Here is a 23,767-nt window from a genome sequence, read left to right as displayed (position 1 = left end):
GTGGTAGAGGCAGGAACCGTCACAACATTTAAGAAGTATTTAGATGAGCACTTGAAACGCCGTAGCATACAAGGCTACAGGCCAAGTGTGGGATAATGGGATTAGAATAGATAGGTGCTTGATGGCCTGCACAGACACGATGGGCCGAAGGGCCAGTTTCTGTACTGTATAACTCCATGACACGAAGAAGCTTCATGTTTGTAATTCAACTGAGTTTACAACCATCGCTGAACAAACTGGGTGGGAAACATCAGCATTAATCCTTCTCAATATTGGCTTGAGCTCAGTATTGTTCATCATTTGTAAAGCCATTATTCAGTTCCATCTATCACTGCCTACCATGTTTTCAAATGAGGAACTTCAAAAGAACGGCCTGTATTTACATAGTGTTTTGCACAATCTCAGGACATCCCAAGTGTTTTACAGCCAATTAAGTACCTCTGAAGTGCTGTCACTGTAGTAATGTAGGAATTGTGACAGCCAATTTGTGCACAAGCTCCCACAAACAACAATATGATAAAGTCCAGTTAATCTATTCTTAGTTTTGTTAGTTGCAGAATAAATATTGTCCAGGACACAGTGGAGAACTCCTCTGCTCTTCTTCCAAACAGTGCCATGGGGTCTTTTATGCCCACCTGAGTGGGCAGGCAGGACCTTGGTTTAACATTTCATCTGAAAGATGGCATTTCCAACAGTACAGCATTCCATCAGTACTGCACAGGGAGTGTCAGCCTGGATTTGGTGCTCAAGTCCCTAGAGTGGGAATAAGGTATGGAGACTGCATTGTAAGCAGAGATAATAATATTATTGACATGCATCAAGTCAATGAAGACTAGTTACTAAGTTGGCAGTTGTCTGAGGACCCCAGGTAGAGATTGCAGTTGAAAAGAACACCCATCTATCATGAGCTCATTGTGTGTTGAGGAAGTTGCATATCCACTTCAGCACTTGCTAACAAGAGGTCAGCTTCTTAATGTGGTAGCAATGCCCGATACCTTGCTAATAGCTTTAAATGTCTTGATGGGAGCTAGCAAAGAATTCTCCATTTATGGGTAAGAGGTTGAGAATGTTACAAGCTAACATGTTTTGAAGCCAAATTAACAACAGTTGTGATTGATGTACTGGAGCAGTACTCAACCATGACTGTTTCCGTAAGTTTCAGCAAGTTTACTTGTTAAAATAATGGTGTGAAGTTAACAGTCTGACTTTGATCCAACTGATAACCTACAAAGCAGCCTGCTCTTCAGACAGAAGTTTATTGACCTGAGCCCTATGCATCACTGTAAACGAAAGGACTGGCATTTCGACAGTGCCTTTCACATCCTCAGGACATCCGAAAGCACTTTACAGCCAATTGAGTACTTTTGAAGTGCAGTTGCTGATGTGATGTGGTGAAACACAGCAGGCAATATGAGCACAGCACAGTTCTACAAACAGTACTGTGATACATGAACAGATTTTTTTTTAAGTAAAGAGATGTTGGTTGAGGGGGATCTCCCCTGTTCTTCTTTGAATTTGAACCTTTACGCCAATTGGAGAAGAATGAAGATCCAAAAAGAACAAGAAGAGGGGGTCAAAGGCCAGGATAGATAGGCAAGGATGCAAGCAGCAGAGTTTTGAAGAGGTTGGAGTTTACATAGGGTAGAACCTAGGAAACAAGTAAGATTTGAGGAAAAGTTATCAAAGTCAAAGTAATGCTTGAAGATTTCAGTGGAGCTAAGATAATGATAAACACAAAATGTTTCAGAGGTAGAATAAATGATGGCCGTGCAGCTTGAAGCTCAGACCAAGATCAAACAGGACATTGAGATGGTGCGCCAAGTTCAGCCTGAGCAAGCAGACAAGAGACTTGAATCCATTCATCTAATGCTTTCATGCAAATACCTCCTAGCAATAATTTGATTTAGTGAGATACTGCACTTCTGAAGAGTCTGTACTATACTTATTCTGAAAAAGTACACAGAAATGTTCAGTCACCAAGTTACCTCACTATCCAATTTGTTCTGTTAACTTTTGCACAATACTGTATATTTGGCTCTATGTAATAACACTTAGTAAACTATACCTGAAAAGCATCATAGAAGTGAGTCAAGCTTCTGGGTTTCAGCAATGGGACAGTAAAGAAGCACAGAAGTCAGGTTAAATAACAAAAGAGGAGCTAAACTAATATGGCTGTAAACAGAATGTGTCAAACACAAAAGGAGAAGCCGAGCTCTCTAGGGAAAGGAGAAAATAGAGGACAGACAGAGACAAAAGCACAATATGGAACAAAAGGTAGGCTGGAGATATTTAAAAAGTGTTTTACTAATTTACTCTTTAAAGACAAAAATTGTCATATCGAAAGGATCATGGCTGCCTTAAGTGGTAAACATAGAACAAAACACTATAGCGTGGTTTTAAACTCAAAAAAATTTAAGACGCACACACACACCTTTACATGTATGCAAACAATTTTAACAATAAATTCTACTTCTGCCTCCATATTGTTATGAGACACCAACGTGCAACTACAAATTACACACATCACAAACACAAATGAAAGGAAATAGCGGAGACAATGCTTTGCAAACTAAGCAGTACTTTCCAGTTAAGCTTAATACAGGGATGGTAATTCCTCCTGCCAAACATAACATGCTCGTGCTCTGGCCAGTACATTCCTCAACTCATACCTCCTGCAGCAGATCAGCTTGTTCGATTGCTTTCAGTACATTCTTCTTTGAAGTCTCCTGCACTTCCCCTCCTAACAAGAACTCATCCAAGATAAAATAAGCCTTCTCAAAGTTAAAGATAATGTCAAGTTCGCAAACCTTCAAGGGAGGGGAAACAAAAACATGGTGATTACACAGCACACTTGGTTTAAATCTCACTAAATGTTAGCAGAGACAATATTTTATAAGTTGAGTAACTACAACTTTTCAATTTCCAACCCCAACCAAGGGAGGTTAGTCATGTCAGCAATAGTAATGCATTTATCTTTCTCAAACAGATGTTACATTCAGTAAGTGGAAGTTATTTCTATTTGATCAGTATACCAGTGACAAGATGGTGCTACAAAAATATACTGTAACAAGGAACTTCACAAGTTTGAAGTTTTGTGCAGTATTAGTTATTCAAGATGCTTATTTGCTATGTGATACTACACATAAAATCATACATTTACATAACATACAGATACTGTAGGTTACATTTTGATTTATCTCACTCATCACTCCTATCCTTTTTACCATCCCCAATACCCATAACCTAAACCTCTAGATTCAGGTTCTGAGATAAATTACAAAAGACAGAAATTAAGGTTAAGTGTTACATGGCAACAAATATTTCTGGCCTTTCAATTCATCTTGCAAAAAATAAAATGGGTTTTAAATTTATAAAAGCCCCTTTTATATAATATTGCTTCATGGCTTTTTATCCATATTCAGTTGTATCATGTGCTAAAGACCTTAGATCAACGATAAAGCTTTGATAAATTAAAAAAGGCGAACATAATTTGGGTAGTTAGCTTGAAAATTATATTCACAAATGCATAGCTATAGATGCAGAGTTTTAAGCTCTGACCACTACATGCGTGCCCATAGTGAAAGGGGTGAGGAAATCAAACCAGTCAAGTTTCCTCCTCCTGGCTGTTGTCTGTATGGCCTCGGTTAGAATGTGCATGTGGGGTCATTAGATCATTCTAAATAATTAGCTACAAATGCAGAAAGACTCCTTTGGTAGGCTGCCAACACTGTGGAATCAAACCCCAACGTGAGCCAACTTCAGCAAGGAGTGGGGATGGATGAGAGTGAGGGAATAGCTTTGAATGAGAATACATTGGGAGAGAAGCTGACTTTGTGCCCATTTCTACAGTGAGGGACTTTTTTTTGGAAAGTTTTCATACAAGTTAAAAATGTAATCTCTAATTAAACAAAATAAGTAAATGACATGATTCAAGTTAAAAGAAGAAAGTGAATAGATAATTCAAATTTACTGTTCTTTGAGAACCATTAATGTTGTACATTGTTCTGAATAAGTAGTCATTTCCAACTTGGATTAAGTTGATCAAAACTTTGCTCCGAATAATTGCACATTTGGCAGATAATATACATTGGGATAAACTGCACTTATGAAACTTATTCACAAGTGGACAGATCTGGTCCATTGCGTACAAAATGCACTGTCTGAAAGGTTCATGACTGCATAACCAATCTTACAGTCACACCTTCTAACTTCAAGATCAACCACATTTGCTGCCCTTGAGGGCTGATGATATATGTACAATGAATCAAAGTTTTTCAACTCACACTTCCAAAATACTTGTCTAGGAGCTCAACATAACGATGGATAATCTCAAGGGTTATGAGTTCATTGTCCTGGTCCTCAATAGCACAGCAGAAATAAAGACTTGCATACCTATACAAACATAATATTTCAGTCACATAAGTTACTTAAACCATTGCAATCTACCTGAAAAAGCATCAGCCCAGAGGACTGGAGGAGCTTTGTCTGAGAAAAATACTGTTACACACCTTCTAGAGCATAACTTCAAAATAAATGTTGAATTAAGCGGAGTTCCAGTGATGCATGCATCCAATAATATGGATTTTTAAATAATTAAAATTAAATCCACACTGAAATGAACAAATTAACAGCACTAAACTCATAACTAGTGGGGCTAAATTTTACCAATGCTATGGAAAAACAAACTTACATTGATGTAACACATTTATAGGGCATTTTTCATATTTTCAGGATTCCCCAAAGCACTTTAAAAGCAGTACTTAATAGTGCAGCATGTGACCAAATGCCACTCAGCAGAAAGTCAACTCCTCCAGCTAGCACCATTTCTTTGTGCACAGCACATACACAATGGAAAAACTAAATGTGTCACTGCACCACCCTAAAATACAGAAGTAATTTTAAAATATACAGCATCAGGGCTGAAAGAATGTACACAAAAATCTGCTGCAAGGGTAAAATAAGAGTGTGATGGAAAGACTATCCAGCTTTCAGCCTGAATGTAAAGAAACCTAAATCACAAATACAAGCCTAAAATTAACAATGCATCGAAAAGTCTATATCCAACTCATAGGAACAGTACATTGTATTCATGAATTATATTTCCTCGTCTCATTGATGAGAAACTGCCCATCACTGCATCAGGGCAAGATGACCTGGAGCAGAACAAACATCAGGAGCTGAGCATCAATAAAAAAAGAACAAAAAGCACATGACATCAGAGGGATTATTGCTGGTAGCAGGAGCTAAGCAGGTGCACGAGTACCCGCACACACAAAGATGCAGCTCACAGGGAGAAGACACAATATGACTACTGGATAAAATATTCTTTTAATATTACATAAGATATCAACGAAAAGACAGGGAGGGATGAAAAATGAGTCATTAATGATTAAAAGCAAACAGGCCAAATGTGTCTTCTCAGAACAGCATCTAGCTGTTTCTTAACCTAATCCTGTGTTCTGGTCTGAATCACACCCCCTGAAAATTTTTACAGCTGCCGATCATTCTCCACATACAGGAACATTTGCTGGCATTGGATACGTAGAAACGACATAAAATATATAGCACAGAAACAGGCCAAATCAGCCTAAGTAGTCGCTGCCAGGGTTTATGCTCCACTTGAGCCTCCTTCCTTTCTTCATCTAACTCTATCAGCATAACCCTCTATTCCGATCTCTCTGATATGCTAATGTAGCCTCCCCTGAAAGGCACTGATAATATTATGTTTAATACTTGAAACACTCCCTGTGGCATTAAGTTCCATATTCTCACCCCCCCCCTCTGGATGAAGACGTTTATTCACAATATCCTATTCGATTATTTGGTGATTATCTTGTATAATTGGTCTCTAGATTTGCTCTTACCAACAAATGTTGACTATCAAAACTTTTCATAATTTCAAAGACATCGGCCATCAGACCCAGCCCCTGACCGACACTGGCTGGCACCGGCCCAACCCTGACACCTGCCAGTGAGCCCAACCCCCGTCGCAAACATAAGAAGCAAAAAAAAGTACGAGACCATTCAGCCTCACTAACCAGCTCCACCATTCAATCAAATCGTGGCTGATCATCTGACAACTACACCAGCCCCCAGCGACCCTGACTCCCGCCCAGTCCCCAAGCGTCCCCCAGCGAACCCGACTGCTGCCCAGCCCCCAAGCGACCCCCCAGCAACCCCGACTGCCACCCAGCCCCCGAGTGACCCCGGCCTGCCCACCCCCACCCCAAGCGACCCCCCAGTGACCCCGGCTGGCCCCCCTCCTCCCAGCAACCCCGACCAGCCCCCCCCCCCAGCAATCCCAACCGGTCCCCCCTGCCCCCCAGCGACCCCAACTGGCAGCCCCCCACCCATCCCCCCCAAGCGAACCCTTCAGTGACTCCGGCTGGCCCCCCGCTTCCCAGCAACCCCAACCAGCAACGCCCCCCCCCCCCCCCCCCCAAGCAATCCCAACCGGTCCCCCCTGCTCCCCAGCGACCCCAACTGGCAGCCCCCCACCCATCCCCCCCAAGCGAACCCTTCAGTGACCCCGGCTGGCCCCCCGCTTCCCAGCAACCCCAACCAGCAACGCCCCCCCCCAGCAATCCCGACCGGTCCCCCCTGCCCCCCAGCGACCCCGACTGGCACCCCCCCACCAGCGACCCCGACCGGCCCACCCCCACCCCAAGCGAACCCCCCAGTGACCCCGGCTGGCCCCCCGCCTCCCAGCAACCCCGACCAGCACCCCCCAACCAACCCCCCCAGCAACCCCAAACAGCTCCGATCGGCCCACCAGCAGCCCCGACCGATCCCAGCAGGACCCCCAGTGACCCCAACCAGCTGCCGCCGCCCCTCCTCCCCACCACCCCACCACCCCCACCCCAGCAGCCCCAACCGGCCCCCAGCGATACCAGCCGGCCTCTGACCTCCAGCGACCCCAGCTGCCGGCCAGCTCAATGCAAACCAGCTTTACTTCACTTATCTTCACTTCAATAATGCTACTCAGTTCCATTTCAAAAGGGAAAAAAAAGGCTCATTATTGTTATAACACAAGGGTCAAACCCGAGCTAAAAATGAATGTTTGAATTCTAACCTTTTATATACAATCTTCAGATCTCTCCATTCCAAAAAGCTGCACATCTTGGGTTTACGAGCCAAAACTGTCTGGACCAGCTCCCTTGTAATTTTTTTCTTCTCTTTGTCTGAGAGGGGAACATACCATTTTTGCAGTCGAAGTTTCCCCTGACGACTAAAAAGCAGCATAAACTGCATCTGTTAAAAGAATGATGACATATTAGCAGTTGGCATTGCTTTGAATCTTTTCACTATAATTAATTATATAGAAGAGACAGTTCAAAAACAGGCCATTCGTCCCAGGAGGTCTAAGTCATGTTTATACTGCACACAAGCCTCGTTCCACCATATTTCATCTCACCCTATCAGCATATCCTTGGATTCCCTTTTTCCCTTATGCTTATATAGCTTCCCCTTAAAAGGCATCTATCCCATTTGCCTCAACTACTCCACATGGTATCAAGTTTCACAGTCTAAGCATTGAGTAAAGAAGCTTCTCCTGAATCCCTCAACACATTTACTAGTGACTATCTTGTATTTATGGCCCCTAGTTAGTTTTGCTAATTCAGATGCAACAATTAAAGCTCCAAAACTAGTTGATCTGTCCTAAACCTTTCCTCCACATCAATTTTTTCCAATCCTCGCCTGAAGGCACAGGTAGACCCCTCTTAGTATCCCAACCAAGTACCCATCCACCATCCACAAGCATCAGTGCTACACGTCAGCTTACTATTCAAGCTGCGTAAGGTGGTAGGGATGGCGGCAATAAGCAGATAACGGGGAAAGTCACAACCTAGCCCAATAAATTAAATTTAATTAACACAATATAGATGGCAGGACAAGTGATGTGTCGCAGCTGCAGTATGTGGGAGTTCCTGGATGCCACGGCAATCCATCGCAACCACATCTGCAGTAAATGTCTGCTGCTTGAGAAGCTTCAGCTCAGAGTCATTAAGCTGGACGTCAAGCTGCAGACATTGCGATGCATCAGGGAGGAGGCAAGTTACCTGGACAACTTGTTCCAGAAGGCAGTCACACCACTTAGAATAGGGTTGCCTGTTTTGGTCAATGGTCAGGGACAGGAGGGTGTGACTGCTAGTCAGGCAGGTAAGGGGATCGAGAAGGTGGGTGTGGAGGAGCCTCAGCCCTTGCAATTGTGCAACAAGTTTGAGGTTCTTGCAGCTTGTATGGACAAGAGCGAGGGCTATAGTGTGGATGAGCAGACTGACCATGGTACCATGGTACAGGAAACTATTCAAATGGGGACAGCAAAAAGGAAAGTAGTAGTAGTAGGGGACAGTATAGACAGGGGGATTGACACAGTTCTCTGCAGCAAAGAGTGAGAGTCAAGAAGGCTGTGTTGCCTGCCCTGTGTCAGGGTTCGGGGCATTTGCTCAGGGCTGGGGAGGAACTTACAGTGGGAGGGGGAGAATCCAGTTGTCATAGTCCATGTGGGTACCAACGACCTAGGGAGGACAAGGAAGAAGGTTCTGTATGAGGAGCTAAGCACCAAATTAAGAAGCAGAACCTCAAAAGTTATAATCTCTGGATTATTACCTGAGCTACATGCAAATTGGAGTAAGGCAACAAAAATTAGAGAAATGAATGCATGGCTCAAAGACTGGTGTGGGTGAAGGTTCATGGGGCATTGGCACTAGCACTGGGGAAAGTGGGGGCTGTACCGTTGGGATGGTCTACATCTGAACCGTGGCGGGACCAGTCTTCTACTGAGTTGCATAACTAAGGAAGTAGAGAGGGTTTTAAACTAAATAGTGGGTGCAAGGGATCAAATTGGAAAGATGTGGTAAATCAAAGAGTAGAGACCAGGCAAGAGATAAAGGTATTAACATGAGAGAAGATAAACAGACCATGACAAGAAGGGACAGTGAGTACAAATCTAAGAGTAGATCAGCAGACAAGGCTAGAGGTTACAAAAATAGTAAAAGGACAAAACTAAAGGCTCTGTATCTGAATGCATATAGCATTCAAAACAAAACAGACGAGCTGATAGCGCAAATAGCAATAAATAAGTACGATCTGATAGCCATTACAGAGACATGGCTGCAGGATGACATAGATTGGGACCTGAATATTGAAAAGTACAAGACATACAGGAAGGACAGGAAGCGAGGAAAAAGGGGAGGAGTGGCTCTGTCAATTATGATGGTATTAGCACAATAGAGAGGGATGACCCAAGTTCAGGAAAACAGGATGTAGAAGCGGTTTGGGTCGAAATGAGAAATGATAAAGGCAAGAAGTCACTTGTGAGATTGGTGTACAGGCCCCCGAACAGTAACGACACAGTACGACGGGGTATAAAGGAAGAAATAATGGGTGCTTGTCAGAAAGGTACGGCGATAATCAATTTTAATCTAAATATAGACTGGAAAAAAATAATGGGCGTCTGGCAGCATCTATGGAGAGAGAAGCAAAGTTAACATTTCATTCAGTGACCTTTCATCAGAACTTGTATATATTTTTGTGGAAACCTCGAGTCATGTTTTGGTTGTGAACTAGTTGAACTAGATGGAGAGTGCCACAAGTTGATTCCGAGACTTGGATCCTGAATCTTAGTAACGGAAACTGCAAAGGTATGAGGCGCGAGTTGATTATGATAGATTGGAAAATGTTACTTAAAGGGATGACGGTGGATAGGCAATGGCAAACATTTAAAGAGCGTATGGATGAACTGCAACAATTGTTTATTCTTGATGGCACAAAAGTAAAATGCGGAAGGTAGCCAAACCATGGCTTACAAGGGAAATTAGAGATAGCATTAGATCCAAGGAAGAGGCATATAAATTTGCCAGACAAAACAACAGACTTGAGGATTGGGAGCAGTTTAGAATTCAGCAAAAGAGGACCAAGGGATTGATTAAGAAGGGGAAAATAGAGTACGAGAGCAAGCTTGCGGGGAACATAAAAACTGACAGTAAAAGTTTCTATAGGTATGCGAAGAGAAAAAGATTGAAGACAAATGTAGGTCCCTTACAGTCAGAAACAGGGGAATTTATTATGGGGAAACAAAGAAATGGCTGATCAACTAAATGCATATTTTGGTTCTGTCTTCACAAAGGAGGACACAAATATCATACCAGAAATGTTGGGGAACACGGGGTTTAGTGAGAGAGAGGAACTGAAGGAAATCAGTATTAGTAGAGAAATGGTGTTGGGGAAATTGATGGGATTGAAGGCCGATAAATCCCCAGGGCCTGATAATCTACATCCCAGAGTACTTAAGGAAGTGGCCCTAGAAATAGTGGATGCATTGGTGGTCATCTTCCAAGATTCTATAGACTCTGGAACAGTTCCTACAGATTGGAGGGTAGCTAATGTAACCCCAGTATTTAAAAAGGGAGGTAGAGAGAAAGCAGAAAATTATAGACCAGTCAGCCTGACGTCGGAAGTGGGGAAAATTCTAGAGTCCATTATCAAAGATTTTATAGCAGAGCACTTGGAGAACAGTGGTAGAATCGGACAGAGTCAGCATAGATTTATGAAAGGGAAATCATGCTTGATAAATCTACTAGAATTCTTCGAGGATGTAACTAGTAGAGTTGATGAGGGGAAGCCAGTGGATGTGGTTTATTTAGTATTTCAGAAGGCTTTTGACAAAGTCCCACATAAGAGATCAGCATGCAAAATTAAAGCACATGGGATTGGGGGTAATGTATTGCGATGGACAGAAAATTGGTTGGCAGACAGGAAACAAAGAGTAGGGATAAATGGGTCTTTTTCCGAATGGTAGGCAGTGACTAGTGGGGTACCTCAGGGATCAGTGCTAGGACCACAGCTATTCACATTATATATTAATGATTTAGATGAGGGAACCAAATGTAATATCTCCAAATTTGCAGATGACACAAAACTGGGTGGGAGGGTGAGTTGTGAGGAGGATGCAGAGGGGCTTCAGGGTGATTTGGACAAGTTGAGTGAGTAGGCAAATGCATAGCAGATGCAGTAAAATGTGGATAAATGTGAGGTTATCCACTCTGGTAGCAAAAGCAGGAAGGTAGATTATCTGAATGACTCTCAACTGAGAAAAGTGAATATGCAGCGCGGCCTGGGTGTTCTCGTACACCAGTCGCTGAAGGTAAGCATGCTGGTCCAACAGGCGGTAAAAAAGGCAAATGGTATGTTGGCCTTCATAGCAAGAGGATTCAAGTACAGGAGCAGGAATGTCTTGCTGCAATTATACAGGGCCTTGGTGAGGCTACACCTGGAATATTGTGTCCAGTTTTGGTCTCCTTACCTGAGGAAGGATGCTCTTGCTATAGAGGGAGTGCAGCGAAGGTTTACCAGACTGATTCCTGGGATGGCGAGACTGACGTATGAGGAGAGATTGAGTCAGTTAAGATTATATTCGCTGGAGTTCAGAAGAGTGAGGGGGGATCTCGTAGAAACCTATAAAATTCTAACAGGACTTGACTGAGTAGATACAGGAAGGATGTTCCCGATGGTGGGGGAGTCCAGAACCAGGGGTCATAGTCTAAGGATACAGGGTAAACAAAGAAGAGTACAGCACAGGAACAGGACATTTGGCTCTCTAAGCATGCACCACTCTTGATGCCTGTCTAAACTAAAACCTCCTGCACTTCTGGGGACCGTATCCCTCTATTCCCATCCTTTTCATGTTTAGTTTAGAGATACAGCACTGTAACAGGCCCTTCGGCCCACCGAGTCTGTGCCGACCATCAACCACCCATTTATACTAATCCTACACTAATTCCATATTCCTAATACATTCCCACCTGTTCCTATATTTCCCTACCACCTACCTATACCAGGGGCGATTGCTAATGGCCAATTTACCTATCAACCTGCAAGTCTTTGGCATGTGGGAGGAAACCGGAGCACCCGGAGGAAACCCACGCAGACACAGGGAGAACTTGCAAACTCCACACAGGCAGTACCCAGAACTGAACCCGGGTCGCTGGAGCTGTGAGGCTGCAGTGCTAACCACTGCGCCACCCTATTTGTCAAGATGCCTCTTAAACGTCGCTACCGTACCTGCTTCCACCACCTCCCCCGGCAGCAAGTTCCAGGCACTCACCACCCTCTGAGTAAAAAACTTGCCTCGCACATCCCTTCTAAGCTTTGCCCCTCGCACCTTAAACCCATGTCCCCTAATAACTGACTCTTCCATCCTGGGAAAAAGCTTCTGACTATGTCAGTCCATGTCACTCATAACTTTGTAAACCTCTACCATGTCACCCCTCCACCTCCTTCGTTGCAGTGAAAACAATCCGAGTTTATCCAACCTCTCCTCATAGCTAATATCCTCCAGACCAGGCAACATCCTGGTAAACCTCTTCTGTACCCTCTCCAAAGCCTCCACGTCCTTCTGGTAGTGTGGCGACCAGAATTGCACGCAATATTCTAAGTGTGGCCTAACTAAGGTTCTGTACAGCTGCAGCATGACTTGCCAATTTTTATACTCTACGCCCCGACCGATGAAGGCAAGCATGCCGTATGCCTTCTTGACTACCTTATCCACATGCGTTGCCCAGATCTCTCTGCCTGTCAATACTCCTAAGGGTTCTGCCATTTACTGTATACCTCCCACCTGTATTAGACTTTCCAAAATGCATTACCTCACATTTGTCCGGATTAAACTCCATCTGCTATTTCTCCGCCCAAGTCTCCAACTGATCTATATCCTGCTGTATCCTCTGACAATCCTCATCACTATTTGCAACTCCACCAACTTTTGTGTCGTCCGCAAACTTACTAATCAGACCAGCTACATTTTCCTCCAAATCATTTATATATACTACAAACAGCAAAGGTCCCAGCACTGATCCCTGCGGAACACCAATAGTCACAGCCCTCCATTCAGAAAAGCACCCTTCTACTGCTACCCTCTGTCTTCTATGACAGAGCCAGTTCTGTATCCAACGAATTGGCGAAGGGCGTAACATCTCAGAGGACGTGGCTACAAACAATGTCTGCAGTACATATGGATCTTGGCTGCTTGAGCAGACACAGGAAAATCTGAGACAACCCCATGAGGGTGAAATTTCCTATGGATATCAAATCAACACTTGTCTAAATTGTCCTGACATCAGAACCAACACGTGACTGGTTGCCAGCTCAGAGGTTTAACACGTGTATAAAACCGATGAAAAATGTATTGTCGATAATAGCCTATTGATAGGTGTGGTCTTGGCGATCCCAGTTATACCAGAATCAACACCTAGAAAGACGTTATTTGAAGTAGAAAATGATAGGTACTACATTAGATAGATGTACTATAGGAGCCTCTGCCGTAGTGTGTCCACATCCAATATATATGATTGAAGAGGCAATAAAGTGAATTTAACGCAACGGTCAATTGTACAATGGAAGCTATATGGGCAGCAATGGAACCGACCCACATTGTCTATATGGGAAAAGGGAGATATTGTCTGACCACAACACAGCACGAGTATCAGTACGGACACAAACCATCCTATCCAATAATTAATCAAACAGTATGTCTACACCCACAGGTACCGGTGAGGGTGGGAAAGGTAGAGCTGGTGGAGATATATTAAAAAGAAACAGTCAACTTGCAGGTTACCAAAAGTATAAAGGAAAACCTCACACAGCACGTGAGGCAGTTCTCCTATTCTATCCCACCACTGCCCACACACCTCACGGCCATCCATGAGGGGTTACAGCAGGTACATAAGGTGTATTACACATTACAACAACAAACTTAAGACGCTGGAAGAGGAGGTCAAACAGATCAATGATACCACATGGTGGCAGGATCTGTGGAATTGGGGTTCAAACGTAGATGCACCCCTGTTTCAGGATCATCTCTCACATCTTGGTCATTGCCCAAGTAGTGGTCATATATTTGCCATGCCTAATTTACAGGGTCAGGAAGATACACAAGGAGAGGCCAGCAGTATGGAGACATGAGAACGTGGGGGCTAGACAGGTTGTCTGTGAGCCCTTACTGCAGGGCTGACCCATACAGATGGTGTAGTCAATTGCCTTTGCAAACCTAAACTCAATACCTGGCCAGTATCAATGAGTGGAGGAGAGCAATGAGAGTTGAGCACATCACTGTTTAGGTCTCTTGGCCATCTTGGGCTAGGCCAAGGGCCAATAGGGGGGACTGAAGGGGTTAAGCAGAATTAAGCAATGTATTTGAAAGGCACCTCAACAGAATATAATTAAGTCAAGATGAGAAAGAAACAGACAAGCTGTTCGGGCAAAAGGCAGGATTAGGGAGTGAAGGTTGATAGCTGGGATCTGTACAGACTTCACAATGTGGAATGTTTGACTAATGTGAAACAGAGACACATCTGGGCACTGATAAAGACTAGAATCATGTATTCATTAGTGTATGATCAATCAACCATTGTTTGACCATATTTTGTGAGAAGAACAGTATATAAGTTTGCGTCTGAGAGATTTCAGAGCACTACCTCGGATTGCCCGAGATGGACTCTCCCTGTATACGCTTGAATAAATGATCAAAACTTGTACCCGAGTCTCTTCGTGTAGTGACTGAGTTGTCCCACAACAGACAGTATATAAAAAACAGCAAAGAATGACCAAAAGATTAAGAAGGAAGGAAAAATTAGAGTACGAGAGAAAGCTCGCTAGAAATATAAAAACAGAATGTAAGTTAACAAAGTGAGCACTGGTCCTATAAAAAATGAGTCTGGGGAATTAATAATGGAAAATAAGGAGATGGCAGATGAATTGAACATGTATTTTGCATCAGTCTTCACCAAAGAGGATACAAGTAACATCCCAGAAATAGCTGTAAATCAGGAAATGGAAGGGAGGGGGGGGATCTCAAGAAAATTACAATAACCAGTGAATTGGCACTGAACAAGTTGTTGGAGCTGCGTGCTGACAAGTCCCCGGGTCCTGATAGACTTCATCCTAGGGTCTTAAAAGAAGTGGCTAGTGAGATAGTTGATGTGTTGGTTTTAATTCTCCAAAATTCCCTAGATTCAGAGAAGGTTCCATTAGATTGGAAAATAGCCAATGTAACTCCTTTATTCAAAAAGGGAGGGGACAGAAAGCAGGAAACTACAGGCCAGTTAGCTTAACACCTGTCATTGGGAAAATGTTAGAAGCTATTATTAAAGACATTATAACAGGACACTTAGAAAAATTCAGGGTAATCAGGCAGAATCAACATGGTTTTGTGAAAGGGAAATCATGTTTAACCAATTTATTGGAGTTCTTTGAAGTAGCATGTGCTGTGGATAAAGAGAACCAGTCAATGTACTGTATTTGGATTTCCAGAAGGCATTTGCTAAGGTGCCACATCAAAGGTTATGTAAAATAACAGCTCATGGTGTAGGGGGTAACATATTGGCACAGACAGAAGATTGGCTAGCTAACAGAAAACAGAGACTAGTCATAAATGGGTCATTTTCTGGTTGGCAAGATGTAACGAGTGGTGTGCCACAGGGATCAGTGTTGGGGCCTCAACTTTTTACAATTTATATAAATGGCTTAGATGAAGGGACCGAAGGTATGGATGCTAAATTTGCTGATGACACAAAGACAGGCAGGAAAATAAGTTGTGAAGAGGACATAAGGAGGCTGCAGAGATATAGATAGGTTAAGTGAGTGGGCAAAGATCTGGAAAATGGAGCATAATGTGGAAAAATGTGAAACTGTTCATTTTGGCAGGAAGAATAAAACAGCAGCATATTATCTAAACAGTGAGAGATTGCAGAGCTCCAAGATGTAGAGGGATCTGGGTGTGCTAGTGCATGAATTGCAAAAGGTTAGTATGTAGGTCCAGCATGTAATTAGGAAAGCTAATATAATGTTATTGTTTGTGAGGGGAATTGAATACAAAAGTAGACAGGTTATGCTTCAGTTACACAGGGCATTAGTGAGACCACATCTGGAGTACTGTGTACAATATCGGTCTCCTTATTTAAGGAAGGATGTAAAAGCATTGGAAGCAGTTCAGAAAAGGTTTACCACAGTAATGTCTGGAATGTGCAGGTTGCCTTATGAGGAAAGGTTGACGTGCTAGGCTTGTATCCACTGGAGTTTGGAAGAGTAAGAGGTGACCTGCTTGAAACATACAAGATCCTGAGGTGTCTTGACATGGTGGATGAGGAAAGAATGTTTCCTCTCGTGGCAGAATCTAGAACTAGGGGTCACTGTTTACAAATAAGGGGTCGCCCATTTAAGACAAAGATGAAGAAAAAAAATTCTCTCCGAGGGTCATGAGTTTTTGGAACTCTTCTTCAAAAGGCGGTGGAAGCAGAGTTTTTGAATATTTTTAAGACAGAGGTAGATAGATCCTTGATAATCAAGGGGGTGAAAGGTTATTGGGGGTTGGCAGGAATGTGGATTTGAGGTTACAATCAGATCAACTATGATCTTATTGAATGGTGCAGCAGGCTCCAGCAGCCGAGTGGCCAACTCCTGCTCCTAATTCGTATGTTCATATGGCTACGGAAGATGACAATCTGGCAAAAAGTCAATGGATAAAAAAAAAATCAGTCACAAATTCCCTGGCTGTTAATGGACTTGTCCTAGGGCAGATACACGAAAATGAATTTGCAAATAATTCAGCATAAGCCTTCCTGGTCTACATGGCCAGCTCCATGATAGACATAAGAAAAATAACCATTGAAGAAGTGACAAGCAAAATGGAAGAAGTTGCTAGTTCAGACAAATACTGGAATAACGCAAAACCAGAAACAATTAAAAAAAAATACAAGTTTGTCTCTTTCAAAGCAATCGGAATCTCAGAGGGTAACAGCTGATGGGTGTTTTTCTGAATGGAAGGATGTGACTAGTGGTGTTCCGCAGGGATCAGTGCTGGGACCTTTGCTGTTTGTAGTATATATAAATGATTTGGAGGAAAATGTAGCTGGTCTGATTAGTAAGTTTGCGGACGACACAAAGGTTGGTGGAGTTGCGGATAATGATGAGGATTGTCAGAGGATACAGCAGGATATAGATCGGTTGGAGACTTGGGCGGAGAAATGGCAGATGGAGTTTAATCCGGACAAATGTGAGGTAATGCATTTTGGAAGGTCTAATGCAGGTGGGAGGTATACAGAAAATGGCAGAACCCTTAGGAGTATTGACAGGCAGAGAGATCTGGGCGTACAGGTCCACAGGTCACTAAAAGTGTCAACGCAGGTGGATAAGGTAGTCAAGAAGGCATACGGCATGCTTGCCTTCATCGGTCGGGGCATAGAGTATAAAAATTGGCAAGTCATGTTGCAGCTGTACAGAACCTTAGTTAGGCCACACTTACAATATTGCGTGCAATTCTGGTCGCCACACTACCAGAAGGACGTGGAGGCTTTGGAGAGGGTACAGAGGAGGTTTACCAGGATGTTGCCTGGTCTGGAGGGCATTAGCTATGAGGAGAGGTTGGAAAAACTCGGATTGTTTTCACTGGAACGACAGAGGTGGAGGGGCGACATGATAGAGGTTTACAAAGTTATGAGCGGCATGGACAGAGTGGACAGTCATAAGCTTTTTCCCAGGGTGGAAGAGTCAGTTACTAGGGGACATAGGTTTAAGGTGCGAGGGGCAAAGTTTAGAGGGGATGTGCGAGGCAGGTTTTTTTTTTACACAGAGGGTGGCGAGTGCCTGGAACTTGCTGCCAGGGGAGGTGGTAGAAGCAGATACGATAGCGACGTTTAAGAGACATCTTGACAAATACATGAATAGGAAAGGAATAGAGGGATATGGGCCCCGGAAGTGCACAAGGTTTTAGTTTAGGCAGGCATCAAGATCGGCGCAGGCTTGGAGGGCCAAATGGCCTGTTCCCGTGCTGTACTGTTCTTTGTTCTCTCAGGGTAAAGAGCACAGTTAGCAAAGACATAACCCACATCATTCCCAGCTGCTTTTACATTTATCAAAGCAGTACACATGATTTTTAATGTTTTATATATTTCTTCTATAGGTCATTCCTCTCTGCATCCCCTTTTTCCTTGGCTCTGTTATTAATCTCGAACATCGTCCAGTTCTAATGAAAGGTCACTTAGTTGAGAATGCTATCTCTCTCCGCAGATGCTGCCTGACCTGCATGAGTGCTTTTTCAGCATATTCTGTTTGCATTTCATATTTCATGCCTCCAGATATTTTGCCTTGAAGGATTAGGTGGGTTTTTGTTTGTTTTTAATTTTTGTTTGTGGATTAGCAACAAGGACACACAACCTGAATGCTAATGCACAAGATTGCACTGATATCAACAACTGGTCTTTTTCACATTCTACTTGGCTTCAAGCCAAAGGAAGCACTGGCAAAGTACACCTCAACTTTTACAAGTCTTTTCTCCACCTGACTGCAGATGTAGCACTTGCCAATTCCCAACAAGAAACTCCTTACCTCCATCTCTAAAGTGTCAATTTAAAACGAGCACATTAACTTATTCTTTGTACCCTAACCCCTAGCAGCCTTCTACCTCTTACTGAACCATAGAATGGTAACAGCATGGAAGGCCACCATTTGGCCCATCGAGTCTGTGCTGGCTTCCTCCAAGAACAATTTAGCTAATCTCACTCCCCTACACTTTCCACGTAGCCTTGCAATTTATTTCCCTTCGAGTTGTTATCCAATTCCCTTCTGAAAGCCAAACTGAATTTGCCTCGAACACCCTTTCAGGCAGTGCATTCTAGAACCATTTTATAATAAAGCTTTGCTGCAATGTAGGAATATATCTAAAACGTATAAATCAGCAGTTAGCAAATCTTTCATTAGAGTTCATTTTCTACAACCAGTAATTTTTTTTAAAGTCAGGTCTCTCACGGCATTTCTCACTGTATGTTGGAGGCTACAGGATTCAGTGCAGTTACAATTCTACAGCCTGCAAGGACTGTCACTGGGACTTGTTACAGAAGGAACTCCCACTGAGATTAATTTATATCGACATTTTCAATGTTAACTACTAATATAAAAAGCATAACCAAAATTTATGATAATGAGCAATGAGGTTTGTAGACAAGAAATGTCAGCACTGGGGAAGTTAAGCAAGCATAAGGGAGAAAGGAATAGAAGTATATGGTGATAGATGAAGACAGATGAGAGGAGGTTTGCTTGCAGCATAAACCTGTTAGGCTGAATGGCCTGTTGCTACATTTTAAATCCTAAAAAATATTCAGAAGACCTTTTATAACTACGCATACGAGTTGTAAAATAAGAAGCAAACAGCACAAAAGGGACTGGGAATTGGGACCCGGTTAGCATACAGATTTTCAGCACAGAATGTCCCCATTTTGGCAACCTCACCCAGAGGCCACAAGGAAAAGAGGGATTTCACCTTGGTGTAGGTTGAGGGTTCCCTAACTATCAGATATTGTTTGCATAACAGGGGAGCACTAGACCCATGCATTATTTTGCAGGGGGTGCTCAATATGGACACTGGGAGCAGAAAGTATTCCATAAAATCATGGAAGGTTTACGGCACAGAAAAAGAACACTTGGCCCATCATGTCCGTGCTAGCCAAAAAACAATCCAGTCTAATCCCACCTTCCAGCATTTGGTCTGCAGCCCTGCAGATTACGGCACTTGAGGTGCATATCCAGACTCCTTTTAAATAAGTTGAGGGTTTCTGCCTCAACTACACTTTCAGGCAGTGAGTTCCAGACCCCCTACCACCCGCTGGGTGAAAAACATTTTCCTCAACTTCCCACCAATCACTTTAAAGCTATGCCCTCGAGGCATTGACCTCTCCGCAAAGGTAAATAGGCTCGTCACATCCACTCTATCCTGCAAAATTTTAGACATCTCAATCAGATCTCCCCTCGGCTGCATTTGTCCAGCCCTGCCAATATCCTCGTAAATCTCCACTGTACGCTCTCTAGTGCAATTACATCCTTTCTGTAATGTGGTGACCAGAACTGCACACAGTATTCAAGTTGTGGCCTAACCAATGATTTATACAGTTCGAGCATAACCTCCCTGCTCTTGTATTCTATACCTGGGCTAATAAAGGAAAGGATTCCATATGCCTTCTTAACCACCTTATCGACCTGTCCTGCTACCTTCAGGGATCTGTGGACATTCACTCCAAGGTCCCTCACTTCCTCTACACCTCTCAGTATTTTCCCATTAATCGTGTATTCCTTTGCCTTCTTTGACCTCCCCAAATGCATCACCTCACATTTCTCCAAGTTGAATTCATTTGCCACTTTTCTGCCCATCTGATCAGACTGCAAAATAATGCATGGGTCTAGTGCTCCCTGTTATGCAAACAATATCTTCCTGCAGCCTATAGCTACCCTCCTCGCTATCTACCATATGGTAGCACAAAGCCAATCTTTGTGTCATCCGCAAACTTCCTGATCATGCCCCCCCACATTTATGTCCAAATTGTTCATATACACCACAAAAAGCAGGGGACCCAGTACTGAGCCCTGCGGAACACCACTGGAAACAGCCCTCCAGTCACTAAAACAGCCATCAACAATTACCCTTTGTTTCATGCCACTGAGCCAATTTTGTATCCTTGCTGCATTTCCCTGGATCCCATGGGATTTATTTTTTAAACCAGTCTGCCATATGGGACCTTGTCAAAAGCCTTGTTAAAATCCATGTAGACCACATCAACTGCACTACCCTCATCAATCTTATTTCTTCAAAATATTCGATCAAGTTGGTCAAACAAGATCTTCCCTTAACAAATCCATGCTGACTGTCCTTGATTAATCCATGTCTTTCTAAGTGACAGTTTATCCTGTCTCTCAGAATTGATTCCAATAATTTGCCCATGACTGAGGTTAGACTGATTGGCCTGTAATTATTCGGTCTACCCCTCGCTCCCTTTTTAAACAGAGGTACAATGTTAACAGTCCTCCAATACTCTGGCACCACACTTGTATTCAGTGAGGACTGAAAAGTGATGGTCGGACCTTCCGCTATTTCCTCTCTTGCTTCTTTTAACACCCTGGGGTGCACTTCATCCAGCCCTGGTGATTTATCAACTTTCAAGAAAGCTAATCCTCTTTCCCTACGTTTATCACATCCAATACTTCACGCCCCTCTTCCTTAACTACAATATCTGCATCGAGCCCTCTTTTGTGAAGACAGACGTGAAGTATCCATTAATAACCATACAAACGTATTCCGCCCCTACACATAGGTTACCTTTTTGGTCTTTTATGAACCCTACTCTTTCCTTAGCTATCCTCTTACTCTTCATGTATTGATAAAACATCTTTGGGTTTACCTTGATTTTGCTTGCCTATATTTGTTAATGCTCTCTCTTTGCTTTCCTAATTTCCTGTTTGATTTCACCCCTCCATTCTCTATACTCCTCTCGGCTTTCTGTAGTGTTGAGTTCTCGGTGTAGGACACAAACTTTCCTTTTCTGTCTTATCTTACCCTGTAGGCTCCTCGACATCCATGGGGCTCTAGATTTGGCCATCCCACCCTTTTTCTTTGTGGAATCATGTTTACTCCGAACCCCTTGAATCTCCCCTTTGAATGCCTCCCACTGCTCTGACACTGGTTTACCTTCAAGTAGCTGTTTCCTGTCCACTTTCACTAAATCACTCCTCAGTTTAGTAAAATTAGCCTTTCCCCAATTGAGAACTCTAACTCCTGTTCTATCCTTGTCCTTTTCCATAATTATGTTAAAATTGACTGATTTATGATCAATACCACCAAAATGCTCTCCCACAGCCACTCCTTCCACCTACCCATCTTCATTTTCTAAAATGAAGTCTAAAACTGCCCCCTTTCCTGTTGGACTTCCTACATACTGGGCAAAAAGGTTCTCTTGAATGCACCTCAAGAATTCTGCCCCCTCAATTCCTTTCACACGAAAACTATCCCAGTTAATACTGGGGTAGTTAAAATCCCCGACTATTACTGCCCTATTGTTCTTGCACTTCTGAGATTTGCTTACATCATCTGCTCTTCTATCTCCCTCTGACTGTTTGGGGGTCGAAAGTACACTCCCAGCAGTGTGAATGTCCCTTTTTTGTTCCTTAGCTTGGCCTCATTTGATGAACCTTCCAACATGTAATCCCTCCTCACAGCTGTAACTGTTTCTTTGACCAGAACTGCAACTCCCCTTCCTTTCTTATCCCCCTCCCTAACGCATCTGAAAACCCTGTAACGAGGAACGTTGAGCTGCAATTCTTGTCCCTCCTTAAGGCATGTTTCAGTAATATCTATGACATCATATTGTCACGTGTCTATCTGTGCCCTCAGCTCATCTGCTTTATTTACTATACTCCTTGCATTGAAATAGATACCCTTGAGCACTGCCAACCTCTTTTTTTCTCTAACCTTTGTTTCCTTTGTCTTCCAGGATCATCTGCCTTTCTGCCTTCCATTTTCATTTCTGATCTTGTCCCAACTGAGTCTACCTTCAGGTCCCCAACCCCCTGCCAAACTAATTTAAACCCTCCCCAACAGCACTAGCCAAACATCCCACTAGGAACTCAGTCCCGGCTCTGTTCAGGTGCAACACATCTGACCTGTACAGGTCCCATCTCCCCCATAGCCCAATGTCCCAGGAATCTAAAGCTCTCCCTCCTGCACCATCTTCCCAACCACACATTCATCTGTCTTATCCTTCTAGTTCTATACTCACTTGTGCGTGGCACTAGGAGTAAACTGGAAATAACTACCTATGAAGTCCTGTTTGCTAATTTCTTACCTAGCTCCCTAAATTCCAGCTGCAGGGCTACATCCCTCTTTCTACCTATGTCATTGGTTCTGATGTGGACCACGACTGCTGGCTGTTCACCCTCCCCCTTCAGGATGCTCTGCAGTCGTTGTGTGTTCCTTGACCCTTCCTTAATCCTAATATCTTACCCAAATCAGCACAAATAATTGAACAATTTTCTGGACAGAGGCTGAAATATTAGTCAGTAAAATTCTGAATTCATGGAATTGATTGAACTCATTGATGACATCAATTTATAGAGATTGCGGACTATCCATAGGTAGACGTTGGGCCTTTGAGTTCAGCTTCCACACCCACATACACATGACTAAAATATCATCTTTGCACCTTGGAACAGTGCCCATCTTTATCCCATCTCTTCACGACTGCCACCAAAATCCTTGGCTATAATTTCATCACCTCAACATGACACCCAAGATTCTCATCCTTGTTTACAAATCTCTCCATCCTAACAAGATGCTGTGCCACTCCTGCACACTAACACCACTCAGCTCTTTCTCTGGCAGTTACTCAATTGCTGTCCTCTAAGACTGCTTTCATGTCTCCATGCTAGCCCCTGTCTTTGCCTTTCATGTTCAGTTGCCGAAACCCGGGCTCAGTCCCCGCCGGTTACTCAGACCTTTTCCCGCTGTGAGGCCACAAGGCCGGGGCGGAAGCCACTACTCCACCGACCACAACTGCACCCGGCCTGGCTCTGAAACCCGGGTTCCAGGGCCATTAGGGGCCCGGTCGTCAGTACCCAGTAACCGACGGCCCGACCCCCTCGCTCTTTCCACTACCTCTCACCGTGATGTCCGCCACTCGAGTCCCGATCCTCGCACTGCCTCAAAGCCCGCCCCCTCTCCCCTCATTAACCACTCAGACTCCACTGTTAGTGCTTGATGCACTCTGATAGGTTGAATCGGACATCCATCAATGGACTTTGGTGACTGAGCAGCCACTCCCGGATACGGATGCCGAGGTCTCCAAGGAAGGCGGGGATTGACTGCAAGGAATGACGGCAATTGGCGGAGGGGCTGTCAATCAACCCCGGCTTGGGGCCCTGAATGGCGGACAGGAGCTGCTGGGAATTGAAG

The 23,767-nt window shown here is 43.6% G+C and overlaps 1 protein-coding gene across 6 annotated transcripts in view; it reads right to left on the bottom strand.

The window, feature by feature from the left end:
• LOC137374288 (AP-1 complex subunit sigma-2) overlaps nt 1-23,538 on the bottom strand; it is a 54,155-nt gene extending 30,617 nt beyond the window's left edge. For 2 of the 6 annotated variants that reach the window (XR_010975777.1, XM_068040096.1), the window contains exons 1-4: nt 23,311-23,446; nt 7,073-7,251; nt 4,284-4,392; nt 2,670-2,807 (exon numbers count right to left, since the gene is read on the bottom strand). Coding sequence is in view for 4 of the 6 variants with exons in the window: in XM_068040096.1 (XP_067896197.1) it covers nt 2,670-2,807; nt 4,284-4,392; nt 7,073-7,251; nt 23,311-23,409 (525 nt within the window). In the remaining 2 variants the exon portion in view is untranslated. Of the gene's footprint in view, nt 1-2,669; nt 2,808-4,283; nt 4,393-7,072; nt 7,252-23,310; nt 23,448-23,470 lie in introns of those variants that run through there. The other 4 variants (XR_010975778.1, XM_068040097.1, XM_068040098.1 and 1 more) reach the window with 4 other exon arrangements.
• Between the last annotated feature and the right edge of the window lie 229 nt (nt 23,539-23,767).

The sequence above is a fragment of the Heterodontus francisci genome, chromosome 10 (genome assembly GCF_036365525.1).
Source record: "Heterodontus francisci isolate sHetFra1 chromosome 10, sHetFra1.hap1, whole genome shotgun sequence".
NCBI lineage: Eukaryota > Metazoa > Chordata > Chondrichthyes > Heterodontiformes > Heterodontidae > Heterodontus > Heterodontus francisci.
This window is presented reverse-complemented; position numbering and strand designations above follow the sequence as displayed.